Below are 27893 nucleotides of genomic sequence, written 5' to 3' on the forward strand. Positions count from 1 at the left end.
TGTACTAATTACTATAATATAGTAGTTTACAACTTTTAATGTGGGTAAGCCTTCAAGTGGGAAAATGTTCATTTGACCTTAGAGAGATTTTAAATTATATGATTAGCTAGAGATAATTTTCTAGTATATGCACATATAATATACATTTTAATTATACACTAATTTACACGCACGCACACACAGGATTACCGCTAGATGGCGACAGAGTAAATAATTGTAACTACTTGTGTGCGTCCGATATCCTCAATACTGGAATGGAATCCATGATTAAAACATTGTGCATTGGCATAATATACCTAATATCATACTGAACCACAACACAGCAATCACCAAAATAAAAACACAACTTGTGCACTTCAAATGAAAGCTTTAATTAGAAATAGTTATATACACACTGTAGAATTAAATTAAACTTTATACAAATATTAAAATACTATCTTCACACCCACAGCAATGTACAGAGGAAAAGCAAGTGTAATGGGAGGGTGGATGAGTCAACTTTTATAGTTTTAATGCAAAAAAACACCGTACAACAGTGTTTCACACACATCCTGGATATCCATAACTTGCTTTCTTAAAAAAACATCCTTTGAGTGAATCTGGTTTAAGAAAGGAAATAAAAACTTATTTCACGTTCACCGAGTGGACAACCTAAAGCTCATCCTACAACTGAACACCTCTGAAAATCAAAGACAATGTTTATGCATAGAAAACAAAAAGTAAGGCCGTAAAGACTCTGAAGACAAATTACCATAACGCCAGTGAAACCGAAGAAACGCAATTACAAAGTGAGAAATGTATGAAATGTACGAGTATTTAAGGCAGCAGTAATATTTTGCCTTCAGCTTGCATGACAAATGTAGATCAATTTACAGAAGAACAAAACTGAGGATGTGCAGAAAGACAAACTGCCCTCTCTCTCTCTCCAAAGTCAGACACATAAAAATATATATATATATGGATTTGAACACATGATGACAAACATTTAAGTGTCACGTCAAAAACAGGGGATATACACATGAGGTGGCTGTGTCCACTGGGCAAAGGTGTAAATTACAAAGAAAAGCAACTCAAAGAAAAGGTTCATTGGTTTTTAGATGTCCTCTTTCCATGAACACACTATGAGTGAAGAAGAGGACATTTTCTGGAGCTGCATGACTTATTTACTGGGACATTTAACACAGATTTGTGCATAATGGTTTAATGTGATCCAAATCTTTGCAGAATGACTATAACCGTGCATTTAATCAATGCAACACCTTTCAGATCTGACAGGTTTTTAGGTTTCTTTCTACCAAATGATTAAGATTATTTCATAAGGAAATATAATAAAGAATGCTTCTATCTTTGATAGACAATGGTTTAACCTTGGTTAATCTTAGCCATAGTAACTGATATGCAAAGCATTCAAATGTAGTATTTGCAGTTGTGCAAGTACGTCTTTTACATGGGGCGGGGTGAATAAAACAAATTATTACTAAGGTACAGCCCAGTAAATGATCTTAGTCCACACCCATGAAGTTCTCTTGAAAAAGAACATACAAGTGATACAAAAAAATAAAGTTTTCTTGTGCGTGCAACAGATAAATATGAAAGACGAAGTAAAAGGGTAGAGCTCATGGTTTAAAAAGAAAGAAGAAATATGTAATTTCTTTTTTGAAAAGACATTTTGGGAGCATGACCTCACAGCCACTTCACAAAGTATATATATATATATCGCATTGGACAAACAGAGATGTAGACAAAGAACATCCATTCTAGTTAAATAATGCTTCAATTAGAAAATGGAGGTATTGAAAATGATTCCTATTTGGAAAAAAGAAGCCCGGATGACACTTCAGCCCTCTTTAAATTACAACAACCACAGTCACACAGGCATCGGAAATACACGCACATACGCGCGCAGAGCACAGCACGGCACGGATACTTCTTGACAAATAAAAAGGCAAGCATGTATTCGAATACAGTACAATGTAAGTCAGTTCAACCCTGCGTCTCGCACAAGGGACAAGCTTTTGGATCAAGCGTGGGAGATGGTGCTATGCATCATGCTTCGGTTGTGCCGTGCTCCAGTGTGTACGCGCGTACAACAAAACAGAACTAAGAAATTGCACAGAACATGCAGCATCGAAGAGAAAGGGGCGTGGCTTAGCAAATCCTAGCTGTACCCTCCTCTTGCCAGGAGATCACAGTCATTGACGGCGCAGAGGTCCACGTGATTATAAGGACACCTGCGAGAAAAGGTGTGACAACTGAGCACAGCGCATCCTTTAAACGGGTCATCTGGTTAGGGGTTCATCCGGTGAACAGAGCCGCCAGATTCCAGGTCACGCAAAGGTTTGTTGGCTGACGGACATCTTGTTGTACTGCTGTGTTGAAGAATCGTTACGGGGTAAGTGTTTGGCGAGAAGCTTTAGGGGTTAAAATCCTGGTCAGCATCGATAGAGAGAGGGAGGGTGGAGGTTTCGCACGCAGACTCAGGCCTACTTTAGCAATGGAATATCTGTAGATAAAAAAACAAAACGACATGAAATCTAGGCATAGGCACAAAAAAATGAAACAGTCAAAATGGACAAAAAATGACACGGATTTGGAGTTGACTTATCATCGCCGTAGTCTTCAGCAGAAGTGACTGAAAGTAAACTGTGCTGATCGCTGCTCTGCCTGCGATTCAGACATGCAGCTGCACCGGGCTGCTCAGCAGCCCAGGAAGGTGAGGACGAGGAAGAGGAGGGCACCTGGTGAACCAATACCGTCTCTGCGTGACACGAGGACGCAGCGGTCGAAGAGGAGGGGAAAACATAACCCGCCTGAGCCTGTTCGAGGAGTTCGCTCGAACCGTCTGCCTGTGGACCCTCCGACAGTACGATCTGAACGCGGGACTCGGTGGGCGGCACGGAATTGCCACCTGCGCCGTACACGGCTTCTTCGTACGAAGGCAGCGCGACCTGAACGCCCTCCACCATGATGGAGGTAGGCTGTCCTGACACACCCTGCTCGCGGCTGCTTTGGAAGACAGATAAAGAGAAAGAGTGAGAGATCAAATCTTGACCTGAGACTTATATCACAGCGAGTTGGTTACGCAACTGGGAATTACTGGAACATCAGTGCTGTAGGAGAGGTCATATCTGTTCATGTCCAACAGTTGGAACTAGAATTGAGTTTGTGTGCTACTAAATTTAAACACTAAAGCTACATGCACACTTAAATTAAAATAAGATGCTAAAGCAGCAAATCTTGGTCATTTAAGACAGTTTCTCACCGGTTGTGATGGAAGGACTTAAGTTTTGGTTGCAGTAACACAAACAGCACCACCAGCAGAAGTATGAGGGCCACAGAGCTGGCGGTGGAGGCCACGATAGACAGAGCTGGCATGGGCAAAGTGGAGTGCGGTTCCTCCCCTAAAGATTCAGTGAAATATTACAAATTAATCTCTTACGATGAAAGCGTTTGTGGATTGACGTCTTGTTGCTGTGTGACGTACCTTGTACGGGATGACAGCTAATCTGCGTGGATGACGTCCACTCTCCGTTCTCGCAGGTTCTGAACTGGTACCCTCCTTTGAAGACGTAACCCTCATCGCAGAAGTACTCTATCACCGTGCCCTGGGTCAGTCTGTGGCAGGGTGAGGGGTGGCATTTGTAACCTCCGTTCTCTGGTTCAATGGGCGGTTGACAAACTGTTGGGAAATAAGTTGTTATATGCAATGCAAATACAAAAAAGTAGAAACAGTGCGATGATGAAAGCAACCGATGCTGGGATTTCGTCAAATCGGAATCACTTTAATTATGGGATGGCGACCCTGCTTTAGAAAAGATCTTGCTTGGAGCTTTTCCCGTGTCCTGAAGTGTGTTGCTATGGTAACGCTCATCAAGCCATAACAGAGCCGTATGTGGTGCAGTCGATTACAGCAAAATATTTAACCAAACAGAACATAATGGGTTTTACGAGCCCAATCTTATAATTACAGTAATTCCGACATAACATGCAACATTAATCTCCTCGGATAGAGGCTTATCCGCTTGCTAAGTCACTCGTGACGGAAGGAATACTGTTTCCGGGTCCAAACCTCCACTCATTTCAATGGAGGATATTATATAAACAGCCGTTTATGGGCACTATTCATATCGCACATTTAAGCAAAAATTTTATAAACTCACAGTGTACAAAGCAGTCTCCAGGCTCACGGAGTCACAGACAGCAATATATTAATAATTCAGAAAAAATCCATGTCTATGAGTCCATGTCTGGTCATCTCGGATTTTGTTATAGAGATAAAAATTAGAATTGGGATTTTTTGGTTTTGTGCATTATGATAGAAGTGTCAATAAGTGTGATTTTTGTTATTTCCCTATGGCATTTGAGATCGGTTGGACCAGGAAGCGGTGCATGATGTCAGACTTAACAAGCATATTTAGAAATTAAAAATGTTCATATTAAACAGAACCAAACGTACCGTCGTTTTTGACACAGCGAGGCGGCTCGGAGGACCATTGGCCTGAGACAGTGCAGGTGATAATGCTGTAGCCATCCAGCGTGTATCCTGGATCGCAGCTGTACTGTAGCAGTGTGCCGACAAGGAAGGTGCCACGGTTAGTTTCTGTCAGGTTCCCGTGGCCATGTGAAACAACTGGGGGTCTGGGACAGCCTGTCGAGCAAAAAGGTTAGCAACATTAAATGCTTATCAAAAGGAAAGATAAATTATATACATTAGTGATACTAGTAATAATATAATTAAAATTATTAAACTGGTACAATATAGCATTAGAGATGGAAAGATTCCCAGATTTGCTCGGTGCATCAGCATAAAAAGTTAACAATGCGAACTGCATCGGATTAGGGCTGTCACAAAGATTAAATAATCGCTTCATCGTGATTGTTTGACCTCATCGCGATGATTTCAGATCACCGCAATGATTGCACATCTCTTGAAAAACACAAGGGGGAGCTGCAGTGCCTGTATAAACGAGACAGTATTTAATGACGCTCCTTGACTGACAGTGTAACGTGATACATTGCAAAGCCATTCAATACAGTGGAAAAAAACGCATTTAAAGAAATGCTGTGATAAATAGTATAAACTGTCAGGTAAAACATACATTTCCAAAACATAGCAATTGCAAATTTAGGGAAGTGAAGGATGCTATTCTTAAGGAACTGTAAGGAATAGATTTTTTGCAGCCACTACAGATATGTGGCCAGTACTAATATGACCTTAGTAGGATTGGCTACTATATAAGGCCTGTTCTGGTATAGTCAGTTTATTTTGATTGCATTTTTATTTTCAGTTATTTTTCAGACACTTTATTGTGTTTATTTTTTATAAAGAATTTTCAGTTTTTTAAAGATATATTAATTAAATAATTACTTTTAAATATGTGTTATGTGTATTAATATTTACTGCCAGGTAAACCTTGCAAAAGATTTAAATTAAATAATCACAACAACGTGTTAACAGCAATTAATCGTCATAATCGTCACAATTTATTAGGCAATTAACCGTCAGCCAAATGTCATAACCGTGACAGCCCTACATCGGATACAAATTAGCATTGCATCGCAATTCATCGTTTCTAACATATTTTGCATCGGTAAAAAATTATTTATTTATTTATAAGTATTAGTAGATGCGCTAAACTTTTATTATTTAGAAAGTGAACAATATTTTAAGATTGCTTTCTCCTCTCTAAACTGTTGCTATGCCTGCTGACGTATCGCAACACTACGGAAACTGAGGCACGTGTGACATGAAAATCACATAGAGCATAACATGGCATAACATGGAGCTATTCTCCACCAAGTAATTACAAATTCATGGGTTTCGAAAGCAAAAAAAAAAAAAAAAAAATTGGGTGGATCCAAAGCATTTACTGGTAGTAGATGCCATTGTTTTAATTAAACAATTGCTTTTATAGCCTAAAAGCTTTGATTACCTTGTTGTGTTGCGGAGTACAGTTTGCGAAAGTAGTGAAAACACTAAATAGAGTTTAAATAATATGGACTCTAAATGAGCCAAATGGAATGAATTTGAGGAAGCAGCAGTGGGAAAGTCAAGGCTGTAGCTAAAATGCGGAACGGAATTTAATTTATTAGTTAATTCATTGCATTGTAATGAGTCGAATTGCATCGTATTGCATCCGTAACTGCTTCATATGTATCTTTAATGTATTGCATTGTAGGTTATGCATTGAGACTCCATAATATGGATGCGTCATTCACCTAACCACAGTTAAAATCGCCCCTGTGACTGGTTACTGCTCTGACATTTAGCCAACAGTTATTTAATACCGATAATAACCACAGACAGAAAGTAAAAAACCAACCCAAAGGCCTTATGAACTCAGAAGTGACTCCAAGTCATTTGATACCGATCTTGGATCTCAGTATAAAGGCATATGGATATCAAAGCCTGTGGTTTCAATACGCTTAGTCCAAACCCAGGGTCGATTCCAAAAAATGCAAGTTTCTCTCCAAAGGCAATATATTCATACACAAGCAGCAATAAGGGGATATTATGATATAATAAGTGATGAGAATAAAATTCACGTCCATGCCCACGTGTTATTCGTATGACTGCAGTCTGGGCTGGCAAACCAAGCGTTTACACAACAAACCACATACCAGACAGTTTTTAGTGGGTCGCTGATTCGTACCAGAGTTCAGAAAGATGTGTTCATCCAAACGAACTATATTTTGATCTTAAACAGACTCGGGTCTCACCAAGGGCTCCAGTGACCTAAGATTTGTTATGTGTCAGGAATAGAGAGAAAGGTTACAAGTAAGGGCTCAGTCACACCAAAAGCGCTTTAAACGCTTGCAAACGCAAGGCGCGACGCACTGCCTTTTATAAAAAAGAGCAGTGCAGCGCGGCTTTTCATATTGCTCAGCAACCACCGAGTCAGCTGTCGTGTCAATCAACTATTGAAGCGTGAGCGCTCTTTTGCAGTTAACTGTCATATTAGCAGAAACTTTAAAAAGAGGGCGCTTGCTCTGACCTTGTTTGAGGATAAGAGGAGCACAAACACGCAGGAGAGAGTGAGCGAGTGGAGTCCGGTTCTTCAAAGCAACTGTAAACTTCCCTCGCCACAACGTAAGGCCCGCCTCTCCCCTCATTCGATTGGACAATGGAAGACGCGAATGACGTCAGGCGCTCCTCCGCTCTCAGCGCTCCTTCAAAAACGCGTGCGCGGCAGGCGGCAGAAAACCGCAAGGCGCTCGGCGCGCATAAACAGCGCGCAAACGCGCCCTGCCCATAGAATATCATTCAAAAAAGGCGCCTGCAACTGCCATAGGCGCTTTTGGTGTGACTGGGCCCTTAATCCTCCTTTCGTACGAATGTCCGGTATTATATTTCACAAAAACACAGCACATATAATCTCCAGCCCTGTGACACTTTCTGCCCTCAAGCTTAAAATCATAAAGCCAATGGTTTCCATTTCCCTCTCATTTTCCTTCTCCGATTCAAAGGGGATTAAAAAAAACACACTTCCCAACACCCCCTGAGCTGAGGCTTCATTCACACAATAGATCATTCAAACCATGTAAACATATCTATCCCCACATTACATTTATCCAGCGGAAAGAAAAAAATGACAAACAAACAAGGCCCGTCTGGAGAGACCCCTCTATGGCTCTCTTCTAATCTGAGCTTTTAATGTGCTGTTAAGCAGAGATCATCAGATTATGGACTCGGCATATATCTCTCCTCTCTTCCCATCTGACGCCAGTGACTCACTGATGCTGTGAATCACAGATGCAGAACATCATTAGGGAACATCTGTAAGTAGTTGTTTTTCTTTGTCTGCATGTTCTTCCATTCAAAACATGTGTTCCTGTAGCTCAATTGGTAGACCATTGTGGTAGCAGGGCAAAGGTCCGGATCCCTGGGAAACACGCCTACTGATAAAGACGTATACCTTGATACACAGTATCACAAAATAGCGCAATGTTACTACTCCTGCACATTAAAAATACATCAACTCGACTTCCTTGTTGTGCCTCAGGTTTGAATGAACTGGATTTTTCTTCCTCATTCTTACATTTCATGAGTCATTTAAAGTTAGCATCTATTAAGGAAAAGCTTTAAAAGAAATGCAGAAGATTGTACATTGACGATGGCTGCCAAAAGTATTCAGGACAATATGGGCAGGACCTTCAGAACAGATTGTACGCAAACAATAGTAATGCAATAGGAATGCCACGTGGGACAGGTTGGGTATCAAGGAACAAAACAACAAAAAATAAATCTTGCCTTATCAATGTGGTATGTATCTAGGCAGCACATATCACAGGTTAAAATGCCAGTTAACCTGTTTGGCTGGCAGAGGTTTCATAAGAAACTAGATCAGTTAGGCTAGTTTGAACAGCAGATCGTGTTACGCAAACCTATTCATCATAACACCAACCGGATCCTTGACCTACTAAAAAAAGCACCAATTGTCAGGATAAAACAAGTCCTGTTTTATAAATGAGACCAATCGCAACATTTAAAGTGAGATCCCAACATAACACTTGTGGTCCTGAACGGCCTTCAATCTCCATCTGCCCACCAAAAATTTTAATTATCCATTATTACAAATGGCTCGGGTCTAAAGCGGATCACATTACTGGCAGCGAGCAGCTGGTCAGTAAAACCGAATCTCAATGGCTCAGGCGTGGATTAGAACGTGCAGTCTCGAACAATCCTCTAAGACACTCCCTTGCAAATATGTTTTTGTTTAGGATCACATTATTACATGGCCTGATGTTTTTATTGTTTTCACAGTTGCCCCTAATTCTAATCCCCAAAGCAAGCTGTTAGAAAATGGTACAGTAATGTAACTTACAGAAATCAGGGTGGGGGTGAACTGTGGTATGATGACCACATATATGACCATATATGGTATGACCATTGTATAAACACATATAATGTATATACACATCATACAGCATGTTATAACAGATTATACCACCTAACCTGTCAAATGTCTTAAAATAACCACCAGAGCAATAATTGTGTTACTGTGGTATAACAAAAATAATTGACGCCGGTCCTTTGAATTATTTGAAATACCGGTATAAAACTCATGCCGTATTACAATTTTCTAAAAATTCAACGGCCTGTCATAAAATATTCCTTACGTGTATAACAATATGTGAGGAGCTCATATGCAGAACTCTCTAAAGCCCACAGTATAGTCTGTACTGTTGTAGTCAAGACCACCTAAACCGAGACCAAGTCATGACCAAGACCAAGACAGGCCGAGACGAGAAAACTTAAACAATGCTTAAACAATGCCAAAATCATATGCCAAACCTGAATAAACTGCATAAAATGAATGATAAAAAATACATTGGTGATGTGCCATCAGTTGTGGTCTTGAGTGGTCTTGAAATAAAATTCAGAGTCCTCTTTGTCTGAGACCGAGACAAGACCGAGTAAAAATGCGGTCGATTCCAAGATGAGACCAAGACCTTTAAAAAGTGGTCTTGAGACCGGTCTCGAGAACTACAACACTAATAGTCTGTTTTATTACGTGAATATACGTGCACGGTCGAAGGCACAGCCTTGCAAAGTATAGTTTATTTGGCTCGTACGTGTACACAGTTTCGACGCATGCACATTGCGTCCAAATGCATCTCCTGGGCTACATACTACATTCTCCTGTAGGTGCATGCAGAGCTTTTCACAAAGCTTTTACACAGAATTTCAAAAATCTTCTGATGACAAAAATGGGGTCACGCGCACTGTATGGACAATCCTTCGGTCTTAAGTGCGTCTGACATTTTTTCTTGTAAATGAGCATTTTTTATCCGGTTCTTATGTTAGAATCAGTAATTTCACTCTATGGCAATAAAAAGTTATTAGTCAGTAATTAAGGCTGTGTTAATTTTTGTTTTGTATGTGAGTTTGTCCCGTGAGGTAGCAGCGCTAGTGCTGTGTGAAATCTTTTTAAAAGACAAAATAGTCCCACACAGTTCCTCTTTGGTTTGGGACTATATATATATAGCATGCTTGTCAGTCTTTTATTGTGATTATCATCATTAATTCATTTACTTCCTTGTTGAACAGTGCTTTTCCATTCTGCTCTAATATGTTGGCATAATTATATACCGCCCAGCCCTAGAGGAAGGGGCATGTGGGAACATCGCTCCAAGATGTTAACCTCATGCAGTGATTCATTCATAATAGATGTTTTGTTCATTGAACTTACAACAGTCAGTTACCAGCAAAGGCTATTTCACAAACTGTCCGAGAAAGCCAGCTAAAGCGCAGCAAGTTCTTCGTTGAAACAAGCACAACGCAGCTGCAGAGATATGAAACCCGTCTGTGACACAACATGTCTTGAATGGCTCTTGAGGGGCTAATAACAGTGTGCGGTTTCCTACTTGTAACACAACGCTGCATGAGAGGGAGGAGGCCGCATGTTACTTGAGTTTCATGTTTCTGTGTACATAACACAGTTTAGATGAATCCTGCTCCTGACAGGAGGGAGGGTCATGTCGATGTTTGTAAGTGTATATGTGTGTTTACAGTTCCCACATGTGTTTTGAAGCAGATTCAGAGAGTTAAAGAGAAACTCTGCGGGGGCGTTGCATGTCTGTGACGGGAAAAGCTGAGTGCGAGAGATAAAGTGCGCCCGTGGCCCTTTACAGCCGAGCAGGAAGCCATGCTAGGAAAGAGAAGTTCGGTAAAAGGGTGGCGTTCCTGCAGGGGACACAGGAGAGGGGAGGATGCAGGTTTCCACACGCAAACGTATAATAACACAGAACGGCAGAAACAGACCAACCTGGCTCCTACAGAAAAACGAGCCCTGACAAGAGACCTAGAAGACTTTCCTTGAAAAAAAATGACTGATCTATCTTGAATTAACCTATGATTATTCAAATGTCTAATGTACTTTAAGCCATAAGCTGATTTGGTAACGGAATAGTTCATGCAAAAGTAAAATTCTGTCATTATTTACCTTCCCCTATGTTATTGTATACCTGTAAGATGTAACTTTATATTCTACCACGAAGTGTCAGTGCAAAAACATACAGATTTTGCAATAAGGCAAATAAAAAACATGACACATGCATAACTCAACCCACATCTCCCACATGATCACTGCAACTCAACATGTAGGACTTAGAACGTCACCATGGCTCATACTCAACTTCACCATTTATTTGATTTACTGACATGTCTGGGCAATGTTTTATATATTAGCAGAGGTGGAAAGTAACGAATTACATTTACTCACGTTACTGTAATTGAGTAGTTTTTTTTGTGTACTTTTACTTTTTTGAGTAGTTTTTAAAATCTGTACTTTTACTTTTACTTAAGTATGTTTTATTTAAAGTATTGTCCTTCGCTACATTTTAAATCATATCCGTTACTGAGTAAAAAAAAATATTTTTAAAAAGCAAGGTGATAAAAATTAAGATTAATTTCTTTTAAACATACAATCATTGTAGCTTCATTCTTACCTTGAAATGTAGCAATTGCTTTTTTTTTTTAAATTAAACCCGAAATATTAAACCTTGATGACGTATGCGGTCGACCAACGCGACTTCCGGAGAACAAACCCGAAAACATGTTCGGGACGTGTCCGGCGGAACTGGCACGAATGGCCACCCTACCGTTTCAGCAGTAACAACATAAACAAGCGGCTGTCGCGTTCCGCACGTAACTTCCGGTAAACTCCGCTAAGAATAAATAACAACAAAGTTCTTTAAACGTAGTTGATTTATGTAACAAGCAAAAAAACAACAACCAGGAAACCAAAACATTTGCTATTTTTGACGAGGCATTTGTTCAAGAGATCAGTTTAGCAACTAGTCAGACCATTAAAAAAACGAAACCAGAAGTAAGGTTCGGATCCAGACGTGTATCACGTGCATCCGATGAAACCGTCTATATGAATTATCTTTATTCAGAGCACGAGTGCATTAAGATTGTGAGTGTCGGGAGTGTGTTTTACAGTGTCGTGTTACAAAACTTTTAGAAGTAGACTTCTGTTGAAAATAAAATAAAGTAGCACTGCAACATTTTACTAAAATATGGTCTGTCAAACAATAACCTTACAGTACTGTAACTTTTCTTACATTTGTAAACATGCTGGTGAATCTCAATGAGCTATCTGTGGTTGCTATGGCAACTCTGGTTGTTGTGGTCGTGCTCGTACGAGTGTGCCCACCAAGAACGAGCATGAGACTGGCTGCAGTTTCTATAACGGCCACTGGTGTCAGTAACGGTTAGAAATTTCTGAACTTATGGAGAGCCCCTTTAATGTTCAAGCATCTGTATTAAATGTAAATATATCTGTTATGAAATCAACACATTTCTGACACAGAAAGCAGCAGGCTACTGTCACTTTAACACCCAAGACAGACTGCTATAAGTTTCAATGTTCACTTAAACAAGAAAGAAAACTTAGTTGAGTGATCACGTGTGTGTTATACATATACGAGCTATACACGCTGATAAATGGATGTCAAGAGCTTCACGTTGCTGTGGGAGAGCAGCACACTCATACACTATATTCACTGCAGTGGTGGATCCGCTGTGTTTCCTCAGTTTCCTGAATTTGGGAATGTCCTGTAAATATACTTTTAAAGCTGTGCGAATGTGTGCGTGCACAAGGCGGATGCTGAAAGAAAGTACAGTATACTGTACATATTCTGTCTGCTGTGTTTGACGAACCTTGTTTGCACGTCCAACATTACACAACAGGAAAATGTTTCCACGCATTTGGATTCTGTGATTCCGTCCGCATTATCCGAATCGTGAAAATCATAGGGCTCTACTAATAAATTAATAACTTGCCTCATCTTCCACTCCTTCAAGTCTAACTGACACTGTGATTGTAAACCAAGAGCGTGTGCCGCATCCAGAAGTGCTGGCGCAACATTACGCACAGTGCGTAAACATTACGATCACTTATCGAATCGTCCTTATCGTTTTCTCGGAAAAGTTTATATCGGTAAAATTATCGTTATCGAATTATCGCCCAGCACTAGTTATCTGTGATTTCTCTCGAGAGATCATAAACTAGCGCGTGACGTCTCCCTCACACTTTAACTGTTGCGGCTCTTTGTCATCTTTCTTGTCAAAGCATTAAAACTCTGCCCCAGAGGTGCGTGCTTCATTGATATGGTGAATATTGCTTTGAGACATAATGTGACATCTTTAACGTGTCAATTGAGCACTTTACATCCTAAAAAACTTTTAACATCAGGCTAAGTTAAAAAATATATAATGCGAGAGAGCACGAAAGAGAGTGACCAAGTGAGAATGTCTTGCCTCCAAGCCAGCGCATCATCACTGATATCAGTTGCCTCCCCTTGCAAATCTGTAGTCAGCTGGCCTTTCTTTACCACCGCGGGTTGCACTTCACCACCGTGGGACGCACTTCACCACCGCGGGACGCACTTCACCTCTGCGGTTGTGCGGTGGTAATGACAACTGTCACAGCCCTAATATTCAACAACCCCAGTTACTAGGTCCCCATTATGGGAGCGATCCCAGAATCAATTCACACAGAAGGCACACTAGGAATTGTATAGGACTTTTCTGAGATAAACTTGCTGTGTAAATAGGGTTTTATAGAACCATAACCAGACAAAAACATTTAGGAACCTTTAATTTCAAGAGTGCAGCAAAGAGATATATTATTAGCCATACCAATAAAAAATATCCTCAGTATTGGCAGCCCTAATATATATTTTGTATTCGTTTTTAGAATGTGCATTGTTTGAGGGCATGAACCCATCACACCCTCAGAGCCGTCACACATGCTCAGCAGAGAGCCCCTAAATGTGCCCTGTCTTCTGAGGACCGGAACAAAAGCATTATACTAAGCTCCACGTGTCCTTTATTATGTCATTAAACAGCCCGAGGTCGGCAGCTGACTGATGAGCAGCTCGCCTCTGCAAACAAAAATCGACTGGGAGGGAAAACTGGCAGAAGACAAGAGGGAAGCGTCTATTGTTCCTCTTGCCTTTGTCACAGAGGACAGAGGCAGATGGATGTTTGTACTGGTCTGGGTCGTTCACCCTCTTTTGGATTCTATTAGGACAGCTGTGAGGCACGAGTAGCTAGTTTAAAGTGTTTAAAGAAAGAAAAGGAAGAAGAGATGGGGAGAGAGACGGAGAGAGAGATGTAGACCCTGTGCCCCTGCTGTGCCTGCTATCAACGGATGGCTTTAGACACAGTGCTCTTGTGTTTGGGTTTAGTGGCTCACCCACTCCAGGAATGCGCTCTGTCCACAGCTAATGACAGACTGGAGTCTGTGGTGAACACCAGCAGTCGGAGGAAAAACTGCTGCCAGTGGGCCGCATGAAACCTTGGCCTTCTGATGCCGCACAGCAGCTGCGCTTAGAGGTGCTGACATCCATTGTGCTGGCTAATGGCTACTAGCAACTTGAGCGAGAAAAGGGCATCTGTTTAAACGTGAGTTGGAGACTTAGGGGCGGATCACACAGAAGGCCTTTCTGTCAGTGGCAGGCGCCTTTTTTAAATTGTTTTCTATGGGCAGTGAGTGCTTTGTGCACTGTTTATGCACGCCGAACACCTCGTGTTTTTGCCGCCTGCCACGCCACGCGTTTTGCAGGAGCACTCTGAGCACCTAAAGTTGAAAAATGTCAACTCTGAGCAGAAAAGAGCGTTTGCGTTTTTTCCATTGTCCAATTAAAAGCGGAGAGAGGCGGGCCTTCCATTGTGGTGACAGAAGTTTACAGTGGCTAACTCACGTGTTTGTGCACCTCTGACCTTTGATCGAGGTCAGAGCAAGTGCCCTCTTTTAAAATTTCTGCTAATATGACAGTAAATAGCAAACCAAAGTTTAAAGAGCGCTAACGCTTAATACTTGACTGACAGAACAGCTGACTTGGTGGTTGCCTAGCAACATAAAAAACGCAACACACTGCTCTTTTCTAAATTCAATCAAATAAAGGCAGTGCATTCTGTGTGATCAGACACTTAGAAGGTCGACAGTGAATGACCACCAAATGTGGCCCATACGGACAGATGGTGCAGTTTGTTCTAGAAACTTGGGAATTATCTGCAATCCTAAAAGAAAAGAAAGGGTGGAGTACAGCGTTTCAAATGTTTATGTGAATAGTTTCGCTTTTAAATTCTTATGTTATTGGTTGAATACAGTCACATCATGCGAAACCATGAGACTGGTTCTCAACATGCAAATCAAATAACAAATATAGAAGCTGATTCACACTAGCCTTAAACTGAAACAAGCCTTCAGTTCTTAAAGGAACAGTAGACATAAAAAATTCTTTTTTAAGGAACAACGTGGATATTCCAAATGTGTGAAATTGTCATTGATTTAAAGAGTGACATAAAAGGTCAAATATGAGGAACTGTCTGTCTGTTAGTCATTTACATTTTTACTTCCTTAAAAGGACTTTGTAAATTATTTACTTATTTTGTTTGATCATTTCCTTTGTTTGTCTATGTAAAGCTGGCTTATATAAAGAAAGGTGTAGATTTTATAACCGCATCACCATGAAAAGAACCAGTGAGGCTAGAATATTGTCATCAAATGCAACGAGAATAGATTTTAATAAAGCTTTATAAGTCCCACTGTGCTAAATTATGCAATTGTGTGATTTCCCTCATGTGTAATGGATATTGGAAATACAGACTGTAGAATAGTTAAAGGGATAGTTCACCCAAAAATAAAAAGTCCAATTAAAAGCCACAATGACATCCATAGCAGCAAAATATATATATATGCAAGTCAATAGGGCTTCTGATTAGAACATTTCTCAAAATATCTTCCTTTGTGTTCATCAAAACAAAGACATTTATACAGGTTTGTGACAACATGAGAGCGAGTAAATGATTAACTATCCCTTTAATTTAGCAAACACTGACATATGAGAGCAACAAAATATAGATTGGAGAAAGTAAAAGGGGAGACATAGAAAGAAATTGGTTCATTTTGGATTCTCATTATGAAAACAATTTCAAGAAAATATCCTATTTCCCATTACAGTCCTTTCCTAGTAATGATTGACTAGACATGAATCTTTAAACTCTTAATAGATTGCCATCTGTGTTTGAGCAAAAATACAAGGGTGTGGGTAAAGGGGTGTGCCTGGGTAAATATGTAAAAAACCAAACATGCTACATGCTAAGCTAGCTGTATTTTGGTCTCATTAAAATACAAAGAATGTTGCCCATTAGTTGAATCAGGTGTTTTAAATAAGGAAACAGCTAAAACTTGAAGACCAGGATTGGGAAGCACTGCTATATGCACTTCAAGTGCATTAAAGGATAAGTCCATTTTCTTAAAAAAAAATCAGATAATTTACTCACCACCATGTCATCTAAAATGTTGATGTCTTTCTTTGTTCAGTCGAGAAGAAATTATGTTTTTTGAGGAAAACATTCCAATATTTTTCTCATTTTAATGGACTTTAATGGACCCCAACACGTAACAGTTTTAATGCAGTTTAAAATTGCAGTTTTAACGGAGTTTCAAAGGACTCCAAACAATCCCAAACGAGGAACAAGGGTCTTATCTAACGAAACGATTGTCACCTTTGACAAGAAAAAAAACTCACTTTTAAATCACAACCTCTGTCTATCTCAGGTCCTGTGACGCGCCAGCGCGACATCACGTAATTGCGTAATGACGTCAAAACGTCACGTGTTACATATATGAAACACACATTTTCAGACCCTTTTAAACAATTAACTGACACAAAGACATTAATTAGTATCATTCGACATACAACAACGTTGGAACGGTCCTCTTTCTCCACACTTGTAAACATTGGGGCATAGTTTTGCATACGTCATCTGTGACCTCTTGACGTGATGACGTATTGCGTGAGGTCACGCTGGCGCGTCACATGACCGGAGATATACGAGAAGTTGTGGTTTAAAAGTGCATCATTTTTATTATTCTTGTAAAAAATTACAATCGTTTCGCTAGATAAAACCCTTATGCCTCGTCTGGGATCGTTTAGAGTTCTTTTGAAACTCTGTTGAAACTGCAATTTTAAACTGCATTAAAACTGTAAAGTATTGGGGTCTATTAAAGTCCATTAAAATGAGAAAAATCCTGGAATGTTTTCCTCAAAAAACATAATTTCTTCTCGATTGAACAAAGAAAGACATCAACATTTTGGATGACATGGTAGTGAGTAAATTATCTGGATTTTTAAAAAGAAAATAATCTCTAATCCTTTAATAAAGGTCACAGGACTGCAAGTCCACATCAAGTAAAGAACACATATAACTGTACGTTCTAAACAGTTTTATCACAATGAAAACAAGATGTTTGACCACACTGACTTGGCCAAATAAACCAGGATGATTTATGTCATTCCTAGCTGTAGTGTAGCGAAGACATCCCATGGGCCGGCTCCCACACAAACATAAAAGTTTTGGCATATTGCAGATGTTTGCTAAACTTATGATGTTAGTAATTATGCAAGTATGTTTATTGCAAGCACACTATTACCATTCAAAAGCAGATCAATTTAATTATGAAGTTATATTATACACTGCAACTTATGAGACTTCGTTTTAGGCGTGGAAGTCAGCAATAATATCTTGGACACTATTATGCATGCTTGTTTTGTTCTCACTTGTTTCCCCTTAATTTGGATAAAACTTTGCTGCTTTGTGCATTTATGTTTTGGTATGATTAATATTTTGGTATGAAATTTATAACTATAAGATTAAGCACAATGTTAAGCTTCACCCAAAAAATCTGCAATGCAGTCCACATCTGATAACATCAGTGTAAAGGAATCATCTATAACAGTGGTTTTCAGACTGGGGGCCGCGAGATGGTGCCAGGGGGGCCCCAGTTTATGACATTTTATGAAATACATTAATTTATCATGAATTCTGTGTAATTAAACCTTAAAAAAATAAGGCTACTAACCAAAAGCATTACTTTTTTGTATAATTTAATGTGTTTTTTTATTAAAATGTTGAGTTTTAGAACAGTTTTTTGCCACAAATTTTCTTTGGGGGGCCGCGAAGGAATGCACCGTACACAAGGGGGGCCGCACGCTGAAAAAGTTTGGGAACCACTGATCTATAATAATTTTTTAATTGCTGAATACTTATGGTAGAAAGGAAATCAGATTAAAACCACAGTAGACTAAGTGCTCACAACAGAACAAGCATCAGCCTCCTCCACTCAAGTTCTCATCACATATGTGGTTGCAGCTGTTGAGGCAATCGATAGCTGTCAGGCAGTTTGTTGCCCTAACTTGTAGTGCTTCACCTGGCCATGTTCACGTGGCCCACAGTTGTGTTTCAATCCAGAGAGACACTGGCACCTTATTACAGCAGACATCTTTACCAAAGCCTACATGACTATAACTCGAAACCTTGATGGAAAAAAAACATTCACTTCTCACTTGAAGAGGGGAAGCAGGCATTTACACATGTATTTCCTACCTAACGTTTTGGAGAACAAAAAGTATCACAATACAACAGAACAGACATTTACGTACCGCAATGTATTCATCACACTTATTGGGGAATTTATTGCATTTATTTGCAGAACATTCTTGATCCCACACAAACCACATCCTGGAGCAGAATGCTGCTTCTGTATTAAATGTGTACCGCTAATAGTTTAACCAAATGTACTATATTCAAGAATCGCTTAACAGTAAACCATGCTTTCTCGAGCTTAAAACATCCTTAATTCTGTAAACATGATTCAAAACAGCAGAAATCATCGGATTAGCATTTTACGAGCTGTTTGTTAGATGCCACCACCTCATCCATCCAATTATTTTCAATTCGCAATTGCCTGCTTGCCGTGTTTAGGTGAGAAGTAACACTATAGCTAACATAAAACCATATGGAAGTAGTATTTAGGAGTAAGATGTGAATAATGTGGGAAATTCCTCCAGCTCACAAAGTTAGTGCTAAAAACAGCGTGACTTCAGCTGTGTGCCTTCAGGGAGCTTTCTGTCGTTCTCACAGACTGAAAAAGCCTGCACTTTCATGAGCACTGCAAGGCTTTCTGCTGCTTTCCTGTGCTACTTCCTTTTGTTTGCATTACATTGATAAGCTTATGCAATAGTCAATGCATAAAGCAACTTAAACTACAATCTTAAACGACATCATTTTATGAAAGAATATCTGGTGAATTTGTACGTCTCGGAGCTTTGTCCCCTAAAATCATTCTCTGGAAAAAAAATATTATAGCGAGTATTTTAGGGAGTTTGCTTAATAGCCAAAGTACGGCAGTTCATGCTTGGAGATTGATGACCTGTCTGACCAACACAGGGTACCATGGTAAAGAATCCCAGGTCTTTCACAGACTATTCTTCAAATAGATGCTGGAGCAGTATTTGTTCGAAAGTGAAGTGCACCACTATCAGCCAAAATCTTTTGATTTAGCACCCATACCACATCACTTTAACTAACAGCTGTTGTTGTTATGTAGGGATGCACGATATATCGGCTGGCATATCGTTATCGGCCGATAACTGCTTATTTTTAATATTATTGGTTATCGGTCTTATAGTAAAATTAGGCCGATAAATGAAAGCCGATAAGTGATGGATTATTTCGGTTTGTTGAACCACTTCACTTGCTCATTGCTGGCCATGTGGAGTTTTGAATGGTGCTTTCGGTGACATAGCACTAAGATGACACGTGTTGCGGGATTAAGAAGAGTACGCTAGTCTAGCGCAAAGACAAGATGTCCGCGGTCTGGGAGTTTTTCATTGTGAAATTAATATGAATATTTACCGCCCTATATATATATCGGTTATCGGTCCCCAAATATAAAGAGTTATCGGTTATTGGTATCCGCCAAAATTTCCATATCGGTGCATACCTATTGTTATGGACTGTTTACATTGTTGCACAGGGTTGAGCGATTTGTTTTTTCCATATTGATTTCACGCTGCCAAAAGACGATCTCCCGCAAATTATTGGAAATGTATCATGTTTTTCCAGAGAGTTATTGATGAACGAGTGTTTTGGTGGCAGGCAAGTAATTTTTCATCATATGTTTTTTCGGTGTAAGATACCAAAACCAATGTTATGTCATCTTAATCAGTGTCTTGTTGACTAAAACATAGCATAGTTTTGATATATCTCTGCAGCTCTTGAGCAACTTTTTTTGGTGGGCTTGAAAATATTTTGACCCAGCGGGGTTAATTGTAACGATGTGTTACAACTAACCCCTCAGCACTTACGATATGAAAACAGCTAACGTTAGCGTACTTCTTGCCGTTGTTTTAAATAGCCTACACACGAATGATTGCTGGCTGCCAACAAAATAAATGTGCCTGTAGTATGGTTTATACAGACTGGGTCACATATAAAAAAAAATGTTTTGTCATAACTGTGCTACTTTTTCTCACATATTTAGACATTTGTATCCATTTATAATTGAACTATTGTTAGGCTGGATGAATGAATACAGTGTGGATACCTGTCTATTATAGACAGATATATAAACAATATCCACATCAAGTATATAGACAAAATAGTATTGAAATACTTGCATTTTTAGCAAGCGTTACAACCCACCCCCTGCGTGTTACAATTAACAGGGTGTAAGTTGTAACGTTTGCACTTCTATCACGTTTGGTGTAATTGTCCAAGAATGGTTAGTAATAGAAACAAACTTTAAATGTTTATTTGTAGCAGAGATGTGTGTGTTGCTTGTGTAAAATCGAATTAATCAAACTCAAATATTTTTTGAATGATTGAGCCAAAACTAAAAAGCGTTAGGTTGTGCCCGGCTCTCCCCTAGTACATGCTTCACCTTTGAGGGTCACGATGCAGAAAAAAACCGGGAAAGGCATAAACAGAGTATACAGCCAACATTATGACACAATATCATCCACAGACTTTCATCTATCGACCTTGAAAAATCATCCCTTCTGTCTGCTGCTCAGGCTGTGAGAAGGACGAACGTGTGGCGTTTAGCCGATGTACTCGATTCATGCCAAACACGTGCATGCGCAGATGTACGCCCATGCATACGCACACATCACGTCTTTACCACAGGCATCGCTTGGGACATTTCAGTGCCTGGTTTGACCTTGCGGTGCAATCCAATCAATATGGAAATGTAGCCACATGGTATCAGTACTTTCACTGAATCCCAACATTCCTCGATCATTTACTCTCCAAACCCAATGCATTTAGTCGTTCACTTAATACATAAGCACGAATGACACTTGGTTGGGCTGCATTCATGTGTTATTAAGAGAAAGCAGCGTGGTTTTAGGGATGCGCAGTTAGACAATTAATTTAGTCGAGCCTCCAAGTTACAAGGCCATGCGTTCTATCTTTGAAAACTTGTGGGTGTCCATCTCAAATCCATTATGTAGTGTAGGATATAAAGGTATGTTAGATGAGACTGTCACACACAGGGGCAACTGCCTTACAAATAACCCTGTGGAGAAAGAGAGAGAGCGAGAGAGAGACCATCCCCCACCTAAAGCACCTCCCAGATGCTCCACTGAAAACAAAGAAACGATGCTCATTTCATGCATCCGATTGCTTAAGTCTAACAGTCGCATCTGCTATCAGAGCCATCAAAATAGTGAAAACAATAGACATTGTTCCTGCACCCAAACCTTTTGTCTTGTGGTTTAAAAATCAAGGCTTTTTCTAAATAACCCTGACCCTGATCTGTAAACCATCTGTGACTCAATATTGTGCAGATACACTCCAATACAACACACTGACCAACCAATGCCCAACACAAAAGACAGCCTACATTAGAGATTTCACACTCAGGATATTATATTAAACAAAATCAATGAAGCTGTGAGCACTTTACCAACCACTGTGACGAATATGAGAGCGTATCAGTGCTAAAAGACTGTAAGAGTGGAGGCTGAAGATACAGAGGAGGTTTCTGTGAATAATCTTACCTGAAGCTTGACCTGCAGGGAGCATACTGAGGAGGAGGAGGAGCAGCAGGGATGTGCCGGCCACCCTGTGAGCGAGCGAGGCTCTTGTCTCACACGCTACCATTCCATTGCACATCTTTTAGCCTTGCTTGTGCAGCAAGAGTCTACGCCGGCTGAACCTGGTGACACAAAGCACACATGTATCATTTATTTATTTATATTATCTGTCATCATTTAATTACCCTTAAGTTGTTCCAAATTTCTATACATTTTGATGTATAAAAGCAAAACAAAGAAATCTTGAAGAACCTTTGTAACCAAGCAGATCTGGGGCACCATTGACCACCATTTTTCAGTGAACTGTCCGTTTAAGAAGTATATTAAATGCAATACAGGAGCAGTAGCTAAAACAAGGCATGTTAATAAGTTGTTCCATAGAAAGCTCTGTATCTGAATTAAAAAACCAACCCTGTGCGTACATGTTTATTAAATAGTTTGGTTAATAATGCTTTGAGCTAAAAGCGTAGGTGTTCTTACCACATTTAACTGTACTGTTACTCCACATAATTCTTACAATCCTTTCTACAGGGTTCCCACACCTTAGTTTACTTCAAATTCAAGGACCTTTCAAGGACTTTCCAGGTCCAATACCCTCAAATTGAAGGACTAAATGTGGGGACACATTTTAAGTGAGAGCAAGGTTACATCGTGTTACCTTTTAAGATACATTGTTACAGTTCTATTTCGAGGGAACTCGCGCTGCGTCACTGTGTTGACACTTTGGGGACGCCTCCAGGGGTAAGTGTGTCTGAATGTGTATATCAAATTCAATCAATAGTGAGGCTTAACGACAAAGACAGGGTGACGCGGGAGCCAGGAAGTATATCGCTATCTGAAATATTGCCAAAGACGGCATTACAGGGACGCAGGAAGTGAGACGCAGCGCCTGGTTCCCTTCTCAGGGAATAACAGTTACATACATAACCCGAGACGTTTTCATGTGCCAAACACAACTATTCAAAAAAGGATTTTGGTATGTATCAACATTCGCATACAGAAGATATAAGCATTTCAGGCGAACAGTTTAGCACGTGTGCTTAAAAAGTCTAGAATTTTTATGATATTGTCCTACACTACACAGGAAATAATATGGATTTTTTTCCCAGAAAACTTCTTGCACAAAATAGATTCAAGCACTTTCAATGACCTGTATCTATGTATGTATAATTTCAAAAACTTCCCAGGGAATTTTTTCCCCTAGATTCACAAACTTTCAAGGATTTCAAGGACCCATGAGAACCCTGTTTCTAAGTGCAGCAAAAGCCAACAATACAATGGATGCTTTATGCAAATAATACTTTGATTTTAAAACAGGGTTTTTACCGAAAACAAACAGAAGATATGAGAACAGAGAATCTATAAAAAAACTAAACTGCAGTCACGCTAGATTTCACACGCTGGTTTTAATGACAAACAAAGTACAGAACAGATGCTGTAAAGTATCTATGTGGCATATGGCTTGTTGTTTACATTATGTATAAAAACTATCAGCAGACTGACACAACTGAGAGTCAGAATCAGATTACTTTGCACTTAAAGAGAAAAAACGACGCCACGATCATTACACAACTAAAAGCAGGTGCAATATGGCTCTGCTAAGTAAGAACTAGCCATTTGTCAACATTCCTCCAGAAGACATACATGTTGTGTGTTGGCCAAGCCTAAGTTATACATGACAAGAGGTGCAGAAAGCAGAACAAGCTCTAAAAAACCCAGTCACGGGGCGCTCAGGTCACTAAAACAAGCAGGATGCTGCTTATACATCTACGTGATGCCAATCTGCCATCGCCACACCTTTTCTCGCAACAGAGAAGCACCAGGTTGGCACCAAAGCACAAGGAGTGTGACGTACATCTCACTGGCAGAGAGGAGCCCTCCTGCTGCCTCATGTACTAAACAGACTGCCGCAGAAGAACATTCTGCAACAAACTGCTCAGTGCCAACAGAATCCCAGAATGGGAGAGCAGCAAATAAGGCTGCATTTGGTAAAGTGACTGATCACTTAGGTGTTGTACAGATGGCAGGACCACAGCAAGAATACAGGGCCGTTATGCCACATAAATTACCAGCAATAACACAGCTGCTGGAAAGTTTTTCTTTTTTATTGAAATAAATTACAGATTTGTCGAGGAAGCTAAACCGTGAGTACCAAACAACTTCAAAGGGCTTAACCAGATTTATTTTGGATTTAAACGGAATCTTTTAAGACATGGTAACAAATAAAGCAATAATCTGGTCACACCAGTCAATTCTTTTAAAGTAGGAAATACTGCCATAACCAGGCCAGACGCCAAAAGAAACGTGTCAACGTGGTTCCTGCCATCATGTTCAATTTTATCATACCAAAGATGCCTTTGGGTTCTAACGAAAAGGCAAAAAACAGGCATATGCAAAACCGCTTAGCATATCTAAACGGAAAGAGAGAGAAACCGGTTTGAGAAAAAATATTGCTGGGAATGGCGACGCTTATGCTGGGTTCACTTTAAACCAGGGGTGGACATTCCTGGTCCCGGAGGGCCACCGCCCCGCAAAGTTCAGCTCCAACCCCAATCAAACATCCTGCAGCCTTTGATTGGATTTTTTCAGGTGTGTTTGATTAGGGTTGGAGCCAAACTTTGCAGGACAGTGGCCCTCCAGAACCAGGAATGCCCACCCCTGCTTTAAACCATACAATTTTGTCTTAAATTTAGAACGATCCATTTGTTGTAGTGTGATTTGGAAAACGACAATGGGTGCCAAAAATTAGGGTTGTAACAATGATTAAATAATCGTCTCATTGCGATTGTTTGACTTCATCACGATGATTTCAGATCACCGCAATGATTGCACATCTCTCTAAAAAACACAAGGGGGAGCTGCAGCACCTATAAATGAGACAGTATCAGATGGCGCTCCTTAACTGACAGTGTAACACGATGCCTTGCAAAGCAATTCAATACAGTGCAAAACTTTGATAAGCAGTATGAACTGCCAGGTAAAACATACATTTCCAAAACAGCAATTCCAAATTTAGGGAAGTGAAGGATGCTATTCTTAGTTTTCAGTACTTTATTGTGTTTATTTCTAATTAAGAATTTTCAGTTTTTGAAAGATATATTCATTAAATAATTGCTTTTAAATATGTGTTATGTGTATTAATATTTTCTACCAGGTCAACCTTGCAAAAGATTTTATTTAAATAATCACAACAATGTGTGTAAATTATTGCATGACTGTTTACACAAAAAAAATGTATGAGAATTAAATGTCAAAGCAATAAAACAGACAATTAATCGGCATAATCTTCACAATTTATCAGGTAATAAACCGTCAGCCAAATTTCATAATCATGACAGCCCTAGTCAGAATGCAATACTCGATTGTTTTATATCATATAGTGTCGAATTCACGATTTCCCGACAATTTTTATTTATTTGGTCTTTGACAACAACAGCTTCTGTCATATCTGTTATGTTGAGCTACTACAACAATACTCTTACCTTTATAGCAAATAATTTATTATTGATTTGATTTTCGTGATTATTATTGGTTGCTAGTTCCGCCTCTTTGATGACATCATTCACACTGTCAAGGACAGTAAGCGATTATTGGCCGAGATGCAACGTTTAGTTTTTTAACCCACAACACAACAAGAACTCAGAAGTCAAAATCGCATAACCTGATACAGTGACATCACAACATACAAAAAAATGCATAGCCTAAACCAGGCATGAGTCAAGGACAGTTAAGAAAGAGTCTCTTGTTCAGCGTATTATGCTGAGTTAAAGCTCACACAGTTTCTTTATCTACATCTTTACATACACAAAAAGAGGTGGTCCACAGGGAACCAACAGGGGTTTGTGGTTTAAAGATGTCAAGTGTTCAGCCACAGCTGCACTTCCCTTATAGGTTAATTCTGTAAGCACTATATTATTTAATACAAACAGCTTAAGTAAATTATATTTTGTAAGAATATTTAAACTTTTAAATAACATTTTAAAGAATGTTGAGCAATGCACTAGCAACGCAAAGGGTGTGCGTTTGATTCCAGGAACTGATAAAAAACTAAGAAAATGTATAACTTGAATGGACTGCAAGTCTCTTTGTCAAATGCATGAAGTAAGTGACGTCTGCCAAATGTATATGTAAAAGTTTAAGGCTCTGATAGTCCAAGTTTGCGACTGAAATAGTTAATAAAGTTGTAGAAATTGTGTGTACAAGTAGCACAAAACACAACACTTTTATGCTGATTGTAAATTAGAACAACCAACACATTATAAAGCAATTTAGTCGTAGGCAGATGACAACCCTAATCTTGTTTTCACGACGAGAAATGGCAATGACTTTATCACCTCCCCGACTATTAGGCATTCAACCCCCTTTGAAATAAACAAAACGTTTATACACGTTTAGATCAAAAGTTGACAGCTATTTAGAGCAGTACATAACCCGATTACGTTAGTGTGCATGCGTGTTGATACTGTAGTTATTTGTATAAATCAGAAATAAGCCCCAGTATTCTCGGGTTTAAAGTCACACGCGCCGACACGTGCAACTGTTCCGAGCTCGAGTACAACAAAGAGAACAGACTGTAAGTACTGCCATCAAACTACTGTGGATACAGTATGAACACAATACAAATACACAAAAATAAGAAAGGATAGGAAAAGATGGACCATTATAGCTGGTGGTTAAGGTTTCTTCTTAAAAGAAAGATTTGTTTAAACTTTAAGAAAACTACTTTTTAAAGTCAGCCAATGTTATGTGTACACTGTTTACGGCACAGTGCGTATGTGTTTGCTTTCACTTTATGCGCTTCGGCCTATTTGCATCACAGTAAAATATAACGAATATTATAAATGCACGTTATCAAAAGAAAACACGACATGAACACGATAACACTGTCATAGTAAGTACTTAGTAAGTGGCTGACGCAAAAAACAAAACCCTACAAAGATATTTGATATCTCTGTCGGCGCCCCACATACATAGGTAATAGCTTAACAGATTTTAAAAATACGTCGTGTAGGCAAAACATTAACGAACACGGAAATATACGTTGAATAATGAAAAACTAAATATTTAACAGCTCAGTAAAATGGCAGCTTATAGGTAATAGCAAGCTAACAACAGGCTTTGTCCGCATCGCCCGACCGGCGACTTTTGTAATCGCGTTATGACACTTTAATTACACACCATGTTTTCTACATTAAACTCGTTATTTTAAATCTTAAGGAGTGCGGGTGTACATGTTTTTTTTTTTTAAATAATCGTGATTATTAATGACACATACACTTTGTGATACAGTGTGATCGAAATACAGTGCTTTGGATAAGATTACGATTCACTAGCGAGCTAGGATAGTCGTGTCCGTGAATAATAAAGTCCGTAACTCACCAAACTAGTCTTGTTTCTGTATTTAAGTGTAAAGAATTAATCGTCTGGCTATCGGTAGATGTTAGCATTTACGCTAACCACTGGTTCTGATCATAAACACTCTGCGTGGCTAACCTTGTTAGCTCAGCTAACTAACGTTAACCTTCACAGCGCAAAGAAAAGATCTTACCAGTGAATGCCCTCCTCTTCAACAATCAGTATCGGGTTACCATGGAGCTGCTTTAAATGAATGGAAATACCAGGATTACAACAATCGTCGTCGGTATTAATATCGCTGGAGATTTTGACGGCTCTTCTTCTTGATCTGATCATCCGTCTACGGGGAAGCTTTGAGAGCAGCCAGCAGCGGAGCGAGATCGAAGTACCTCCCCAGCACACAGCGCTCAGAGCTCCACCAGTGGCCTCGCTCTCACACCGTCTCCATGACAACCAGGCCGAACTGTACGAGAAAGGGGCGGAGTTTAGGAGATATGCTAGTTCATGAGAAATCAGCTGTAACTTGGAAGAGGTGTTAATATTTTTTGTAAATCATATAGTAATTCTTGTGAAATTATTTATACAAAAAGCTAAATATATGAACACCCAAACTCCTTGCAGTTTATTTAGTGAAATGC

The 27893-nt window shown here is 39.5% G+C and overlaps 1 protein-coding gene across 2 annotated transcripts; it reads right to left on the reverse strand.

Moving 5' to 3' along the window:
- Positions 1-347: 347 nt before the first annotated feature.
- susd6 (sushi domain containing 6) lies at positions 348-27695 on the reverse strand. 2 transcript variants are annotated; one of them, XM_073856062.1, is made up of 6 exons: positions 27449-27695; positions 21865-22022; positions 4457-4648; positions 3485-3679; positions 3263-3401; positions 348-3003 (listed from the first exon to the last, which is right to left on the reverse strand). In XM_073856062.1, the coding sequence occupies exons 2-6, from the start codon at positions 21977-21979 to the stop codon at positions 2535-2537; spliced, it is 1110 nt and encodes a 369-aa protein (XP_073712163.1). In that variant the 5' UTR covers positions 21980-22022; positions 27449-27695; the 3' UTR covers positions 348-2534. The 2 variants fall into 2 exon arrangements, with proteins under 2 accessions (XP_073712163.1, XP_073712162.1); XM_073856061.1 differs by having other exon boundaries at positions 348-3006.
- Between the last annotated feature and the right edge of the window lie 198 nt (positions 27696-27893).

Source organism: Misgurnus anguillicaudatus, chromosome 18 (assembly GCF_027580225.2).
Source record: "Misgurnus anguillicaudatus chromosome 18, ASM2758022v2, whole genome shotgun sequence".
Lineage (NCBI taxonomy): Eukaryota > Metazoa > Chordata > Actinopteri > Cypriniformes > Cobitidae > Misgurnus > Misgurnus anguillicaudatus.